This window comes from Oncorhynchus gorbuscha, linkage group LG18, assembly GCF_021184085.1.
Source record: "Oncorhynchus gorbuscha isolate QuinsamMale2020 ecotype Even-year linkage group LG18, OgorEven_v1.0, whole genome shotgun sequence".
Taxonomy (NCBI): domain Eukaryota; kingdom Metazoa; phylum Chordata; class Actinopteri; order Salmoniformes; family Salmonidae; genus Oncorhynchus; species Oncorhynchus gorbuscha.
In genome coordinates, this window is record NC_060190.1 from 21,021,892 (window position 1) to 21,040,514 (window position 18,623).

The 18,623-nt window shown below is 41.4% G+C and overlaps 1 protein-coding gene across 3 annotated transcripts in view; it reads right to left on the reverse strand.

The window, feature by feature from the left end:
- Positions 1-7,344: 7,344 nt before the first annotated feature.
- LOC124003991 (serum response factor-like) overlaps positions 7,345-18,623 on the reverse strand; it is a 28,186-nt gene continuing 16,907 nt past the window's right edge. For 2 of the 3 annotated variants that reach the window (XM_046312708.1, XM_046312710.1), the window contains exons 3-8: positions 15,678-15,933; positions 14,923-15,084; positions 12,219-12,323; positions 8,770-8,946; positions 7,744-7,820; positions 7,345-7,647 (exon numbers count right to left, since the gene is read on the reverse strand). In XM_046312708.1, the coding sequence (XP_046168664.1) occupies positions 7,561-7,647; positions 7,744-7,820; positions 8,770-8,946; positions 12,219-12,323; positions 14,923-15,084; positions 15,678-15,933 (864 nt within the window). In that variant the 3' untranslated portion in view covers positions 7,345-7,560. The remainder of the gene's footprint in view (positions 7,648-7,743; positions 7,821-8,769; positions 8,947-12,218; positions 12,324-14,922; positions 15,085-15,677; positions 15,934-18,623) is intronic. The other variant, XM_046312709.1, reaches the window with a different exon arrangement.

Below are 18,623 nucleotides of genomic sequence, written 5' to 3' on the forward strand. Positions count from 1 at the left end.
CGGTGGCTAGGAAAAACTCCCTAGAAAGGCCAAAACCTAGGAAGAAACCTAGAGAGGAACCAGGCTTTGAGGGGTGGCCAGTCCTCTTCTGGCTGTGCAGGGTGGAGATTATAACAGAACATGGCCAGATGTTCAAATGTTCATAAATAACCAGCATGGTCAAATAATGACAATCACAGTAGTTGTCGAGGGTGCAACAAGTCAGCACCTCAGGAGTAAATGTCAGTTGGCTTTTCATAGCCGTTCATTTAAGAGTATCTCTACCGCTCCTGCTGTCTCTAGAAAGTTGAAAACAGCAGGTCTGGGACAGGTAGCACATCCGGTGAACAGGTCAGGGTTCCATAGCCACAGGCAGAACAGTTGAAACTGGAGCAGCAGCACGGCCAGGTGGACTGGGGACAGCAAGGAGTCATCATGCCATGTTGTCCTGAGGCATGGTCCTAGGGCTCTGGTCCTCCGAGCCATACAGATGTTGTCCCACATGAAACGCCCTTTGCTCTTTTTCTATTATGGTATCAAGAACCCCATTTATTCTGTTCATTATTATTTTTGCTAAGATTACATTTACATTACATTTAAGTCATTTAGCAGACGCTCTTATCCAGAGCGACTTACAAATTGGTGCATTCAGCTTATGACATCCAGTGGAACAGCCACTTTACAAGATCTTAATAGACTAAATGTATTAATGACAGTCAATGGCATGTATTCATGGATGCCAAGGGAAACCAGGCTTCCACAAAAAAAATGTGCCCCAAAAAAATGAATGTATCCTTCTTCTCTCTGTGTTTCATAATTTTACTTCAGCTCCCTTCTGTCTCTGTATGTGTAGCCCATCTATCTGATGCTATCTGGTCAAAAAGAGTATGACATTGTTGCCACCCATAGCATTGAATGCAAGTGAAGCCAGCGAGCATCATTGAGCAAAACAGTGAGCTCAACTGGGAATGGTCCTGGCTCACCAAAAAAACAAAAGGTGGAAGCCAGTTTGGATTTAGCTTCACACCAATCACATCACATCAAAAGCCAAACATCATAAACAAGAACATTTTGAATTGTTGCATCTCGTTCTGTTGTTGTCCTCCGGTGGCTAGATAGCTAGCAATCTTTCTTTTTTAAATTCCATTCTTTTACTTTTAGATTTGTGTGTATTGTTGTGTATTGTTAGATATTACTGCAGTGTTGGCGCTAGGAACACAAGCATTTCCTTACACCTGCAATAACATCTGCTAAACATGTGTATGCGACCAATAACATTTGATTTGATGTGATTCTCTATACTGGCCAATGATTATATTTGCGATTCTGATACAACCTTATATTCATACATTGTTCCACTGGCCTGAGAGGATGGAAATTCAATATGTACAGTACCAGTCAAAAGTTGACACACCTACTAATTCCATTTTTTGTCTTTTCTACATTGTACAATAATAGTGAAGATATCAAAACTATGAAATAACACATATAGAATCATGTAGTAACCAAAAAAAAGTGTTAAACAAATCAAAATATATGTTATATTTGAGATTCTTCAAAGTAGCCACCCTTTGCCTTGATGACAGTGTTGCACACGCTTGGCATTCTCTCATCCAGCTTCATAAGGTTGTCACCTGGAATACATTTCAATTAACAGGTATGCCTTTTTTAAAGTTAATTTGTGGAATTTCTTTCCTTCTTAATGCGTTTAAGCCAATCAGTTGTGTTGTGAAAAAGTAGGGGTGGTATACAGAAGATAGACCTATATGGTAAAATACCAAGTCCATATTATGGCAAGAACAGCTCAAATAATCAAAGAGAAACGACAGTCCATTTTAGACAATACAGAAAATTTCAATTACTTTGGAAGTGGAGTCGCAAAAACCATCAAGCGCTATGATGAAACTAGCTCTCATGAGGACCGCCACAGGAAAGGAAGACCCAGAGTTACCTCTGCTGCAGAGGATAAGTTCACTGGAGTTAACTACACCTCAGATTGCAGCCCAAATAAATGCTTCACAGAGTTTAAGTAACAGACACATTTCAACATCAACTGTTCAGAGGAGACTGCGTGAATCAGACCTTCATGGTCGAACTGCTGCAAAGTAACCACTACTAGGGGCGGCAGGTAGCCTGGTGGGTAGGAGTGTTGAGCCAGTAACTGAAAGGTTGCTGGATCAAATCCCCAAGCTGACAAGGTAAAAATCTGTCGTTCTGCCCCTGAGCAAGGCAGTTACCCACTCTTCCCCAGGCGCCGATGACGTGGAAGTTGATTAAGGCAGTCCTCGCACCTCTCTGATTCAGAGGGGTTGAGTGAAATGCATAAGATACATTTCAGTTGAATGCATTCAGTTGACTAGGTATCCCTCTTTCCCCTAAAGGACACAATTAATAAGAGACTTGCTTGGGCCAAAAGACACAAGCAATGAACATTAAGACCAGTGGAAATCTGTGCTTTGGTCTGATGAATCCAAATTTGAGATTTTTAGTTCCAACCGCCATGTCTTTCAGATGCGCAGAGTAGGTGAACGGATGATCTCCGCATGTGTGGTTCCCACCGTGAAGCATGGAAGAGGTTTTGGGGGTGCTTTCCTGGTGACACTGTGATTTATCTAGAATTCAAGGCACACTTAACCAGCATGGCTACCACAGCATTCGGCAGCAATACGCCATCCCATCTGGTTTGAGCTTATTGGGACGATCATTTATTTTTCAATAGGACAAGTACCCAAAACACACCTACAGGCTGTGTAAGGGCTATTTGACCAATGAGAGTGATGGAGTGCTGCATCAGATGACCTGGCCCAATTGAGATGGTTTGTGATGAGTTGGACCACAGAGTGAAGGAAAAGCAGCCAACAAGTGCTCAGCATATGTGGTAACTCCTTCAAGACTGTTGGAAAAGCATTCCTCATGAAGCTGGTTGAGAGAATGCCAAGAGTGTGCAAAGCTGTCATCAAGGCAAAGTGTGTCTACTTTGAAGACTATAACATATGTTTTGATTTGTTCAACACTTTTTTTTGGTGACTACATGATTCCATGTGTGTTATTTTATAGTTTGTCTTCACTATTAGTCTACAATGTAGTAATTTTTTTTTTTTTTTTAACTTTTAAAAAACTTGAGTAGGTGTGTCCAAACTTTTGACTGGTACTGTAGCTAGATGTTAACTAGCTTGCTCTTTATTGTACATTAAATAAAATTAGACGAGCGAACAAGCATTTTAGCCAGGTAGCTTAGGAGGAGGATGGTATTGGCGTTTCTCTACAAGTAGGGTGAGTCAACATGTTTTTCTACTTAGGCACCCACACACACACACACACACACACACACACACACACAGCCACATTATATTTAGCTTACATTGATTGGACTAAATTGTTTTTGGTATATTTTAGTTGTCACTGTATTAGACTAAGCATAAGCGATTTGATAATGTTTAAGTGGTACTGGATTAGTGGAGGCAGCTCCTGTTTTCTTTGAAACTAGTGATCTCATTCAATAGTTCTTTAGTAGTCCGAACATGTGGGAAACATTAACTTGATTGACCATGCTGTCTGTCATATTACTGTGTTATATGCAATATGCTTTGTGGACTCCTCCAAATAGATATTTCTCTCCGGTTTTATGATGAAACTAAAGCGTTCAATTTATTTTGCCACTGTCTTATTGTTTCTGGTTTATGCCTTGATCACACCTACAGTATTTTTGCGTTTTGGTACACCAGAAGTACCATAACGCTCTGATCCCACCAACAGCATTATTGCACAAAATGATAAGCAGCATCATCTGGATATGTGCAACAAAAGTTTAAACATTCACCTTCTGCTACCATTTCTGTCAAGCTGAATAAATCCAACCTACGCACCACACAGAAAGCACTGAAACTGCCTCTGCAAGGCAAAGCTGCAAGGCAAATTCAGTGTTGCATTGGAATTTAATGTACAAATTCTTTATTTAACTAGGCAAGTCCGTTAAGAACAAATTCTTAATTAACAAAGACGACGCTAGGGCCAATTGTGCGCTGCCCTATGGGACTCCAGAACACGGCCGGTTGTGATACAGCCTGTAATCGAACCAGGGTCTGTAGTGCCACCTCTAGATACAGTGCCCTAGACCGCTGCGCCACTCGGGAGCCCATATTATGGTCATTGTTTTTCAGTTAGTTTCATACAGGAAGCAGGGAAATATTGGTGACCAACTAAACATTTTTATTCATACATTTAAATTGAAGAATATATATTTGACATAGGTGACAATGGTTAACAGTCAAAAATCATCTCAGAAGATGTTCAAGTGGTAGAGAATGTGGGCATAAAGCTGTGTGTCTTTGTTCAGGCAAGCCAAGTGATAGACAGTGGTGCTTGCCCTTCAAGGAGTCGCACAAAAGTCAAATGAACATTATTACCTATTAAACAGTTTGATGTTGTTGCTTTTCCCTCATGAAGGCAATGGTTGAGCCAAGAGAACCACACCGATAAATACTGACTTGATGATTTCCTCTTTAAAAACCACACTCGTGCAGTTCTACTAACACCCAACATGCAGAGCAGATTTCTAAAATATGGGCTAAACAGGTTTTGATAGTTTCTTCCATTTGGTGCCCAAGGAACACAACACAGATAGTTAAATCTTCAAAATCCTGGAATATGTCTACGACAATCTAGACTGGCATAGGGTATGATACTGTAAGTAGGTACTAAAACAATGTCCTTCAATATTGAAATCGTAACCAGCATCCTGAAAACACCCCCTTACAATTGGGGTAATAGTTCAGTAGTTAATGGGAAATACAGTACTATCTATGCAGCAACACAGCAAGTGCTGTAGATTTGCAGAGAGAAGAGAAAGTGCCTGCGTCAGTCTTCCAGATGAACTTTGTGATGTTCTAAAGTAACTCCTTCACCTACAGCATGATAGGGCATTACCTAAACCAGTGGTGGTACCCTGCCAGTGTGCAATGGCAAGTCAGTGTATCGGCCCACTCTAAGCACAGCATAGAAGTGTAGCACAGTCAAGCTAAATGGCATAGTCAGTGCAGAGTCTTAGATGTACAAATATGTGAATCTGACATAAGCTTGATTTTGAAAGGTAATGCTTTGTTTCTGTGTGTATATATACAGTTGAAGTCAGAAGTTTACATACACTTATATTGGAGTCAGTAAAACTTGTTTTTCAACCACTCCATACATTTCATGTTTACAAACTATAGTTTTGGCAAGTCGGTGAGGACATTACTTTGTGCATGACACAAGTAATTTTTCCAACAATTGCTTACAGACAGATTATTTCACTTACAATTCACTGTATCACAATTCCAGTGGGTCAGAAGTTTACATACACTTAGTTGACTGTGGCTTTAAATAGCTTGGAAAATTCCAGAAAGTGATGTCATGGCTTTAGAAGCTTCTGATAAATGATGTCAATTAGCCTGAGTCAATTGGAGGTGTACCTGTGGATGCATTTCAACGCCTACCTTCAAACTCAGTGCCTCTTCGCTTGACATCATGGGAAAAGGCAAAGAAATCAGCCAAGACCTCAGAAAACAATTGTAGACCTCCACAAGTCTGGTTTATCCTTGGGAGCTATTTCCAAACGCCTGAAGGTAGTACGTTCATCTGTACAAACAATAGTACGCAAGTATAAACACCATGGGAACACGTGGTCCTACCGCTCAGCAAGGAGACAATCTCTAGGAGACCGAGCACAACGCACATTGGTGCGAAAAGTGCCAATCAAACCCAGAACAACAGCAAAGGACCTTGTGAAGATGCTGGAGGAAACAGGTACAAAAGTATCTATATCCACAGTAAAATGAGTCCTATATTAACATAACCCGAAAGGTCGCTCTGCAAGGATGAAGCCACTGCTCCAAAACCGCCATAAAAAAGCCAGACTACGGTTTTCAACTACACATGGGGACAAAGATTGTAATTTTAGGAGAAATGTCCTCTGGTCTGATGAAACAAAAATATAACTTTTGGCCATAATGACCATCGTTATGTTTTGGAGGAAAAAGGGGGAGACTTGCAAGCCCGAAGAACACCATCCCAACCGTGAAGCACAGGGGGTGGCAACATGTTGTGGTGGTGCATTGCTGTGGTAGGGACTGGTGCACTTTACAAAATGGATGGCATCATGAGGAGAGAAAATGATGTGGATATATTGAAGCAATATCTCAAGAATTCAGTAAGGAAGTTAAAGCTTGGTCGCAAATGGGTCCTCCAAATGGACAATGACCCCAAGCATAGTAGCAAAACGGCTCAAGGACAACAACATCAAGGTATTGGAGTGGTCATCACAAAGCCCTGACCTCAATCCTATAGAGAATTTGTGGGCAGAACTGAAAAAGCGTGTGCGAGCAAGGAGGCTTACAAACCTGACTCGGTTACACCAGCTCTGTCAGGAGGAATGGGCCAACATTCACCCAACTTATTGTGGGAAGCTTGTGGAAGGCTACTTAAAACATTTGACCCAAGTTAAACAATTTAAAGGCAATGCTACCAAATACTAATTTAGTGTATGTAAACTCCCTACCACTGAGGAAGTACAGTTCCCGCCCAGCCCAGTCAAAACTGTTCGCTGCTCTGGCCCCCCAATGGTGGAACAAACTCCCTCACGACGCCAGGACAGCGGAGTCAATCACCACCTTCCGGAGACACCTGAAACCCCACCTCTTTAAGGAATACCTAGGATAGGATAAGTAATCCTTCTCACCCCCCCCCCTTTAAGATTTAGATGCACTATTGTAAAGTGACTGTTCCACTGGATGCCATAAGGTGAATGCACCAATTTGTAAGTCGCTCTGGATAAGAGCGTCTGCTAAATGACTTAAATGTAAAATGAAATAAATGACTCTTACGCTGATATTTCACATTCTTAAAATAAAGTGGTGATCCTAACCGACCTAAAACAGGGCATTTTTACTAGGATTAAATGTCAGGGATTGTGAAAAACTGAGTTTAAATGTATTTGGCTAAGGTGTACGTAAACTTCTAACTTCAACTATATATATGTATTTAACTGTAGCATTATCAGCGAGTAGATACTGGCATCAATTGCACATTTCCCCCCAGAAATGAAATAAAAATATGATTACCCTAATGACAGCAACTGGTATTGTAAAGTTATCATTCATATGCCAACATAAGAAAAATATAAGTAATCAACATTAGGATGCACAGGGGGCTTAAAAGAGAATACACTCGTAAGAAAAACAATATCAAAACCTCTTCAGTTCAAATACATACAACCGGTATGTGCACACACAACACGTCTCCGATTGAAATGTGAAGCTGTAGCCTCAGCAATATGTGGATATGTCAAGCCAAGAAACTCTTGCAGACGAAGAAAATAAAAGACAAATATACAAAGTAAAATGGCAGCACCACACCTCAATTTTCTGTAAAATCATTGTAAGTGTGTGCATATTCTTACAAGGTTTATTTTTAAAAAACAAAATGATTGCGGTGAAAAGGCAGTAATAAATAGGGGGTGGCAGTCTGTTGGCAAGGCGTCAGTGATCCCCTGGCGTGTGTGCATTCAAATGTGTGTCTTGGTAAAGCAGTCTATATGTGGGCGGGTCAATCATCCTTTGAGTGATGGGCGTCCAGGTTGACCACTTGAAGCTCTGTGAGGTTGCTGCTGCTTGACTGCTGACCAATCAGCATCTACAGGTCAAAAGGAGAGAGATTAGGTGACATTAATGTTGAGGTGACAGTAATGACAGTAGAGTTGTGGTGACAGAGGGACATGCGTGTCATTACCGGGTGGAGCTGCACTGCCGACACAGGGATCTGAACTGTCCCAGGATGTCCTGTGAGGAACACCTGCGATACAGCACCTGGGGGGGGGGAATCCAATAAATGAATCGCGCATATACAATCCAGTAGGGTTGGCCGCGATCACGATAGTATCATCTATTGAGGATGATTGACAGCCATCGTGGACAGTGACAACATCATGACAGACGAGACTAAGCTATTTCAACTTGACTGCATGCCACCATGCAATAAAGAGCAGAGTCAGGCAGCACACAGCAGGGGTAGTGCATGGGTGACATTCTGAGAAAATTGCCTATATTCCTATTAGTTAAGCCCATTTCAATAAATGTTATATTTACAGAATGCAAGAGCACAATGTAGACAGAGCTAAGAGTTTCACCGAAGCAGCACAAAATGTCCGGTCAGAATGTCTACTCTCAAATGTCAGATGATCTGGACTAAAATCCGAAGTCTATTTCTATAGGATCGGACACACTAAAAACTAACGATGGGGAGAAAAAAAAATGTTACATATTGCAATATTTTTTGGACGACAGTATAGATATTTGACTCCAACTAGCTAGCGCTAACCGGCTCTACCTGCACCTAAACTCCGGTATTTGTTATCCTATAGCTGACTGATCAAAACTTGTTTTCTCATGTGCTCAAGTCTCTCTACAGCTGACATAGATAGACTATACCAAACATTAGGAACACCTTCCTACTTACAACTTTACTACACATAAGGGAAATTGTCCCAATACCTTTGGTGCCCCAAAATGGAGGGGGTCTATGTACAAAAAGTGCTGTAATTTCTAAACGGTTCACCCAGCATGGATGAAAATACCTGCAAATTATTACTGACAATCTGCATTTTAACCTCAGTCATTGTGTAATTTCAAATCCAAATTCTGGAGTACAGAGCCAAAAAAAAAAAAAGTTGACAAAAGTTGTGAACCAATACTGGAGCTCACTGTATATCAGTGCCCTGTTAGGCCAGCTGTGGTGTCTGGACTCTGATTGGCTCACCGGGGTCATGGGACTGTGTATGGGCTGTCTGTGGGAAGGTGTTGAGCACGGTCAGACTGCCATCGCCCAACGAGGTCGTAGGTGTGGCGTACATGACAGTGTGGGCGCCGGGGTACATCATGTGACCACCCATCGATGAGGGCACCGAGGACGTGACGATGGTGGTGGGGAGGCTCACTGGAGCAGGGAGACAGGACAACACGGGCAATGAGGTGTGCATATCAATATTCTGTAAGGTGCATTTATACCATTATGAATCCTTCTGTAGCTCAGTTGGTAGAGCATGGCGCTTGTAACGCCAGGGTAGTGGGTTCGAGACCACCCAGGTCACACATGACTGTGAAAATGAAATGGCATATATTATGAATGGTGACGTCAACATGTAGAACAGGTCATAGTGAAAATGAAAACTTAATAAAAAGGCAACTAAGGCCAAAAATAGAGCCTGCATATCACTTGTACTGCAAGTACATGACATTTGACACTTCTCAATGTAACAAATGACCACATACATACCACAATCAAGCATTTAATACAATTAGTTACCTTTGGTTGTCAGATGGAATACTGTTGTTTGATCTCCCCACCTTCATGCCTTTCACATTTCTATATCCACCCTTCCAGTGGGATCAACATTATCCACATTTATGGAATCAAAACTATCCTAATCAGTACCTTTGAGTTTGGAAAAACTGTTTCACCACCAAATCTCTATTATAGAAGGTGGTCCAGACACCTTTGTGATTTCACGTTTTTGAGAAACACAAAAAGGGAATATAACATTGCAGATAAAGTTAGGAATAAGAATTTCATTTGTACAACCTCTAAAGCTGCCGCGGTCATCTCCCTCTTCAAAAGGGGAGACACTCTAGACCAAAACTGTTACAGTCCTATATCCATCCTACCCTGCCTTTCTAAGGTCTTCGAAAGGCAAGTTAAACAGATCACCGACCATTTCAAATCCCACTGTACCTTCTCCGCTATGCAATCTGGTTTCCGAGCTGGTCATGGGTGCACCTCAGCCACGCTCAAGGTCCTAAACGATATCATAATCACCATCGACAAAAGACAATACTGTGCAGTCGTATTCATCAACCTGGCTAAGGCTTTCAACTCTGTCAATCACCACATTCTTATAGGAAGAGTCAACAGCCTTGGTTTCTCAAATGACTGCCTCGCCTGGTTCACCAACTACTTCTCAGATAGAGTTCAGTGTGTCAAATCGGAGGGCCTGTTGTCCAGACCTCAGGCAGTCTATGGTGGTGCCACAGGGTTTAATTCTCTGGCCGACTCTTTTCTCTGTATACATCAATGTCGCCGCTCTTGCGGCTGGTGATTCTCTGATCCACTTCTACACAGGCGACACTATTCTGTATACTTCTGGCCCATTTTTGGACACTGTTAACTAGCCTCCAGACGAGCTTCAATACCATTGCAACACTCCTTCCGTTGCCTCCAACTGATCTTAAATGCAAGTAAAACTAAATGGATGCTCTTCAAACAATTTCTGCCCGCATCCACCTCCCCGACTAGCATCACTACTCTGGATGCTTCTGACATAGAATATATGTGGACAACTACAAATACTAGGTGTCTGGTTAGACTGTAAACTCTCCTTCCAGACTCATATTAAGCATCTCCAATCCAAAGTTAAATCTAGAATTGGCTTCCTATTCCGCAACAAAGCATCCTTCACTCATGTTGCCAAACACACTCTCGTAAAACTGACTAACCTACCGATCCTTGACTTTGGCGATGTCATTTACAAAATAGCCTCCAACACCCTACTCAGTAAATTGGATGCAGTCTATCACAGTGCCATCTGTTTCGTCACCAAAGCCCCATATATTAACCACCACTGCGACCTGTATGCTCTCGTTGGCTGGCCCTCACTTTATATTCGTTGCCAAACCCACTGGCTCCAGGTCATCTATAAGTCCTTATTAGGTAAAGCCCCGCATTATCTCAGCTCACTGGTCACCATAGCAGCACCCATCCATAGCACACGCTCCAGCAGGTATATTTCGCTGGTCACCCCCAAAGCCAATTCCTCCTTTGGCCACCTTTCCTTTCAGTTCTCTGCTGCCAATGACTGGAACAAATTGCAAAAGAAAATCACTGAAGCTGGAGACTTATATCTCCCTCACTAACTTTAAGCATCAGCTATCAGAGCATCTTACAGATCATTGCACCTGTACATAGCCCATCTGTAAATAGCCCATCCAACTACCTCATCCCCATATTGTTACTTATTTTATTTAAATAAAACTAATCTCTACTTGCACATTTATCTTCTGCACATCTATCACTCCAGTGTTAATTTGCTAAATTGTCATTATTTCACCACTACGGTCTATTTATTGCCTTTACAACCCTAATCTTTCTCAAAAACATGTGAAATCACAACAAGGTGTCTGGACCCTTCTATAACATGCCATTTACATCAAAATAGGGATTTGGTTGTAAAAAAAAGGAAAACTCTCCTTTAAATAATTTTAACGATGTGTATGAACCCTGGATGACTGACAGGGAGAGCTGTATTGAAGCCACAACCCAGCCATTTTGGTTGCTTTAGAAATGCATTAATTAAATGTCGACATTCATTTGACAAATATATTCTATTAGACACCTTAATGGATACTTTTAAAATTATATTATGTGAACTGAACATTTTAAAACCTTCTGTTGGTCAATACATTGCATCAGCAATCCAGTGTTTATATATAAACACATCATTGGTTAATCTTGATTAAAAAAGGTCAGATTGGATTACCAAATCCCAATCCAAATGATCAGAATCATTTTAGTTTTTCTGTTTTGAAATCCAATCCAATCAGATTGCCGAAATCAGAAAAGTTTTGAAAAACTGGGCCCAATAGCAAGAGGGTTTACTCCATCAAAATCTGTCAACGATAAGCAGACCACCTGCCTTCCCGCCATTGGGACGACTCCCATTGTTAGGGCGGAGACAAGACCATCTCATTATTATATATAGTATTTCTGCCTATGTGAACAAGCAATTACCATAATGTTCATACCTGTCCAGTCCTTTCAAAACTACAGGAATGCCTAGTGAGGAAGAGCTAGAGCCTAGAGGTCGATTTCAGATTAAATTGTCACTGAGAATTAGCACTCATGTCAGTCTCTCTATTGTCCCCTCTAGATTGGGCTACTGCCCTGCTGCACCAGTCATTCCAGACCCTCCTCCTTGGGATTAGGTCCATCAAGGAGCCCATTTCATTATTACATCAACTTGTAAACAGACCGCTGCTTGTTGCCTACTAGTCATCATATAGCAATTTAACATGACACTTTTTCCCCCTCTCCTCATAATACTAATAATATTATGGCAGTGCTGCCCCCCCACCCCTTCAAATCACATTGGCATAACAGTAAAATGGCTCATAAGCACAGACAGGCTGCTGTGAGAGTGTATAGTTGTTGTTTACCTGTGGAGCTGCTTGTGATGTGGGAGAGGTCACTGTGGCTCACAGAGCTCTGCTGACTGCTGGGGTGAACCTGAATGGCCTGCAGCTGCTGGCCCATCCCTCCACCTGAGAAAGACGCACACATGCCTAGAGTGAGAATATTAATTTTCCATTCAACCATTCTGCTATTTTTGCACACTCATTATAGAGGTCAAGTTTGCATGTTACCTCTGCTAGGTACATCACAACAGTTGGGTGGTAAATAGGAACGGGTTAGTTATGACTGTGTACCAGTGAAGTAGACCACTTAAGTGGCTGAGCAAGGGTTAACTGACCTACCGAAAAGTAACACAGAATCCCCGTCTATACAGCTGTCATATATGCTATTTAACACAAAAAATGTTCCATTTTCAGCCGTTGTGATTTTACAAATTAAGTACTTGGGATATTCCTACTGAATATTTTAAAGACTGTGCACAGCTGTTAGCCTACTTTCACTACAGTTCATGAAGATGAACACCAAGTGAGATATAAAACTGACACAAGCAATGTTCCATCTAAGCTGCATGCGTCCACTGACAGAAGCACGAGACTCAACTTTCTAGAGTTTTCCCTGTTCATTAACACTATCAATGTTTCCCTTTACTGTGGCAATTGTGATCGAATCAACGCAATATTAGTCACTTTTAATGCAACATACCGAAACAAAAACTATGCAAGACTTTGAATGCAAAACTAACTACGTAAGAGATTCTGTTGTAGGCAGAACGCATCAGAGTAGGAATCTATCGCATTGACACACGGCTCAGCCCATACTCTACACAGACCGGTGCAAATATCCAATCAGAGTTGCAGTAGGCCTGAATGCAAATATACCATTGCCATACAGTAGATAGATCTGGGAAATTTACTTTGAACTGGACTGTGTTTACAGCATGAGCGATTGTGAGTAGATGTGCTTGTTTTGAGATCAAAGCAAGAGCTGCATGTAGCCATGTGTGCACATTTTGTTCATATCCTTTGCTAGTTAGTGAGTTATTAGCTCAGTTATAGATAATTTATAGTCAGCAATAGGGTAGTGATTGCTTCCTACAAGAGTACAAAAAAGTGTAACTTTCTAAACATATTCTTAAAAGGGGTAGAGTTATCTTGTGAGACAGGCTTGAATAAGTTTAGTAGCCAATAGGCAGAGGGGAGCATAATTTGTCTGATTCTCTGTAATAATGGTATTGGAATAATAATGCATTTTTGCATCAAACACTACAACAAGATTTTCAGTCACCTCCTTGTCTGAAGGACAAGTGGATAAACAGGTTAATGTCAAACCATGCAGCGTCTCATGGAATGTAGGCCTACATTAAACACCACCCATTGGCTGCTACTGAAGGCTGAATGATAGCTGTTCTATCACTGTGCTAGAAGTTTATGGGATGCATTTTCTCCATTGTTTTTGATGGTATGCCACTCTGGTAGGCCTACTTTATGCTCAAATAGCCACAGTAGCCTACTTGGCCACTTAAAATGAACTTAAAGTAGCTATAGCCTCAGTGTTCACAGTAACTGCACGCTGGATGTTTTCACAACGTTCAAGTGCAGAAAAAACAAACATTGGACACAAGTGTGGAACTTTTTCAACTCCCGCTTTTCCCCCATTCGCTAAGACAACTGATAAAACCCTGGAGGGGGGTATTTTTAGCCCTGCTCAAAAAATAACGTGGCTTTGTCCACATATGCAAGCCGACTCCCCATCTTTTCCATTTCTTGTGATAACAGCGGTGCTACACACAATCAGTAACAGCCTTAATGTGCGCCCCCCCCCCCCACACACACCCTCATTCAGTAACAAACACTGACCAGTGAACAGACTAAAATATCCTCTCTCCTATATTCCTGTCCCCATCTACACACTGACTGCTACTCCTCCCACTCCTCGTCACTAAAATATAGCTCCTGTTTACCCTTCCATGAGTCTTTATTATCCATCCTTATTGCCTCCCTTTGTCCCGTCAACAAATGAGGCCTCTCCTGTGACTGTTTGCAAGCAGAGCACCATATTTAAACCTCATAAGAGTTCATTCAAACCTGCTATCTCACTGCATTGTAAATGTTAGTTTTTTTTTGCCTTTATCAATATGTAAAGAGATACAGACTTAAGCCCAGGAAAAGACACTGATGCAAGCTCAAACAAACATACAGAGAGAGACAGAGATGCAGAGGGACAGTGAGGCAAAGGCAAACCTAGAAAAGGACACTAACAGACAGGCATGGAGATACAGTTCTGAACAGCGACAAGAGATAGCTACAGAGAAATGACTGGGATCCTAGATGTAAACAAACCGGGCTCAATTTGAAGACACTCGACACAATCTTAGAGTGAGAGATGCATGCAGACAGAGAGCGATAAACCCTAAATCCCAAGTCAACCCCTTGGTGTAGATCGGATGTGTGTAGCAATAGTGGTAGCTCCATCATGCCCTCTGATAGGTATGGCAGAATAACAAAATTGGTTAAGCTGTACACTTAAGGTGGCTGCGGTCGCACAGAGAATAAATTAATCATTGAAGATTATTTATGTTGTACAGACCATTTCATTAAAAAGGCAGAAGTGTTGCCATATTGCTTGCCAAAAGTGTAGATAGGGGTTGACTTGCAATTCAAGGAGAGTTGATGCTTGGAAGTGTCACGGTATGGAAACAAAACGCGGCGGGGTGAAGAAGCCCCTGACCTGTGAGCGAGACAGTTGCAGGTAGGCGGAGCAGGGTGGTCTGCTGGCCCTGCTGTGTGTGCCCTGCAGTAGCGGTGGTGATGCTGGTCTGGGCCAAGGGGCCCTGGAGGGCTTGCAGGTGACTGAGAGGAATGGTGTGCGTGCCAGGGGGAAGCGTTGCGCCTAGAGGACGCGCAGAGAAAATTAGCGGTGCACAGGTCTCTCGCAGTGGAACCGGCACATAGACCAAGAAAACTAAAACACATAACAGTGAAAAAGACCAAGATAGAGGGAAAACGGACACAGCCACACAAACAAAACAGCCACATAACACAGCATGACTGGCAAAACATACTCAAACACAGTCAGACATAACACAGCCTCACAGACAGAACAAAGCCTCAGACAAAATACAGACAGCTTCACAGAAAAATACAGTGTTACAGAAAGAAACACTGCCAGACAAAGTCACAGACAACAAAGAAACTGTCAAAACACAGCCATGCACACAAAACAGACAAACCACATGTAAACACACAGCCAAAAAAAACCCAGAGGAAAATATTTTTTATCAGGGTGCAATATTCTCAAAAACTATATATATATATAAACATTTAAAAAAGACAATTCTGAAGCAAGGGAACAATTCAGGAGGGTGAACAGAAGTAAACAAAGTTGGGTAATGTTAAGGTAAAATGATAAGGCAAAGAAAGTGGGATTAAAAAAAATATTTAAAATAAAAAAAATAAAAAACACAGGATACCCCCTTCACTCACCGGACATGAGGGTGAACCCTCCGGGTAGCATGACGCTCGTTGACGTGGCCGAGGTCTTCAGCACCGTGCCGTTGGCACTGCTGGTGGCACTGTGAGTATTGATGCCCGCCGAGACCTGCCAGCAGGTCGCAGGGATGCTGTTCTGCAAGTGCATGGCCACAGAGGAGGAGGAAGTGGAGGATGAGGAGGTCGACGTGGGTTGGGTGTTGACACCGGCAGGCAGATTGCCCATGGTGAACGTCGGCTTCATCATGTCCTGAGAAATGGAGAAAGCAGAAGAGATATTTACGATATTGATCTGTTAACAGTGCATTTGAAGAGAGTCTATTTACATAGCCAAATTTATACAGATAAGGGAATGTACCAACCAAATGTATTTGCTTTTTCTCATGCCAAAATACAATGCAGATAAATTATGCACTCTGTCCACCTCAATCAGCACAGTTGGAGTGTTTTTAGATTTGACAAGTTGCTGATACACGTCAAGGATTTCATTGAAGGGCTAAGCTTCAACTCCTGGATACAAGTAGTTTGTGAGCAAGCTGGCATGCTAACTATCTTTATGAAAATCAAGCAAAGCAAATTTGAGTCTGGGGATGGGAGGGGAGAGACAGGGATGATGAGATGAGATTCAATTTCGAACAAACAACGCTGTGAAATAATTATTGAGGCGTAAGACTCCTCGCTTGAGTTGGCAAACTATCAAAGAAAATAGTTAAATATGCTCATGTAGCTCACCAAGATCAAAGTCAAATAGCTCGCTGGCTTTGGTAGCAATTGTCAAGTAAAAAATATATACGGTCCGTAAAATGTATATAGTATGTATAAGCTGAAATTAGAAGCCTAAATAGTGTTGTCCATTAGTTTACTCCAATTAGGGGAGGGAGGGTAGAGTTAGTAAATAATCAAATGAAAATATATTTAAAATATATTTAAGATGATATACCGTGCATTCGAAAAGTATTCGGACCCCTTCCTTTTTCCACATTGTTTCGTTACAGCCTTAATTTAACATGGATTAAATTAAAAGTTTTCCTCATCAATCTACACACAGTACACCATAACGACAAATCAGAAACTAAGAGCAAACCAGATGGGAGGCATATCGCTGCAGAATGCTGTGGTAGCCATACTGGTTAAGTGTGCCTACAATTCTAAATAAATCACAGTGTCACCAGCAAAGCACCTCCACACCTCCTCCTCCATGTTTCACGGTTTGAACCCCACATGTGGAGATCATCCGTTGACCTACACTGCATCTCACAATGACAAATCTAAAATGTGGACTCAAAAGGACAGATTTCTTGGCCCAAGAAAGTCTCTTCTTATTGGTGCCCTTTAGAAGTGATTTCTTCACCGCAATTTGACCAAGAAGGCCTGATTCACACAGTCTGCTCTGAACAGTTGATGTTGAAATGTTTCTTACTTGAACTCTGAAGCATTTGTTTGGGTTGCAATTTCTGGGGCTGGTAACTCTAATGAACTTATCCTCTGCAGCAGAGGTAACTCTGGGTCTTCCTTTCCTGTGGCGGTCTTCATGAGAGCCAGTTTCACCATAGCGCTTGATGGGTTTTTGCAACTGCACTTGAAGAAACATTCAAAGTTCTTGAAATTAAGATTTACTTTAAGACATGGTCAGTCATGATGGACTGTCATTTCTCTGTTTATTTGAGCCGTTGTTGCCATAATATGGTCTTGGTATTTTAACAAATAAAGCTATATTCTGTATACAACCTCCATCTTGTCACAACACAGCTGATGCATTCATTTGTGGAATTTATTTTCTTCTTAACTTTTAATAATGCACACCTGTTCATTGAAATGCATTCCAGGTGACTATCTCGTGAAGCTGGTTTAGAGAATGCCAAGGGTATGCAAAGCTGTCAAGGCAAAGGGTGGCTACTTTGAAGAATCTCAAATATATTTTGATTTGTTTAACACTTTATTTTTGGTTACATATGATTCCATATGTGTTATTTCAAAGTTTTGATATCTTCACTATTATTCTACAATGTAGAAAATAGTAAAAATAAAGAAAAACCCTGGAATGAGTAGGTGTGTTCAAACATTTGACTGGTACGCACAGACATTTTTTAATATTTGGGGGATTGGAAAATGATGCAGACAATTACATTGTGGCTTCTATCAATCTATCTGCAATATTAAAGCCGATTTACCCCTAAAAAAAATGCAACATGGAGTGTTGGTCCCATGTTTCATGAGCTGAAATACAAGATATTTCCAAATGCACAAAAAGCTTATTTCTCAAATGTTGGGCACAAGTTTGTTTTCATACATGTTGGTGAGCATTTCTATAAGTATTTCTGAGTAATAAAACTATTTTATGGGGGAAAACTTTGATTGGCTGGGCCTGGCTTCCCATGCCGGTGTCACTGCAGTCATATAAAATCTATAGATTAGGGCTTAATGAATTTATTTGACTGACTTCTTATGAACAGTAACTCAGTAAAATCTTTGAAACTGTTGCATGTTGCATTATATTTTGGTTCAGTATAGTGTAGATCAGGGGTGTCAAACTCATTCCATGGAGACCCAAGTGTCTTTAGGTTTCTCTTTTTTCATTCAATTAAGCCCTAGACAACCAGGTGGGGAGTTCCTTACTACTTAGTGACCTTAATTCTTCAATCATGTTCAAGGGAGGACAAAAAACCCAAAGACACACGGCAGTCTGTGGTGTAGAGAATCATTGTACCATCTAAACCGATGCAAATTATATTTTCCATAACCAAAAATATTGTATTTTGAGCTGCTGTACAAAACTTTAACCTCTACGGGATGGGCATCTCTAAACCGGGACGGTTGTTGCTAACGTGCGCTAATGTGACTAGAATGCCGCTGTATACAACAACCAACGTTCCAGGACATAGACATATGGGCAGAAAGCTTAAATTACTGTTAATCTAAATTCAGTGTCCAATTAACAGT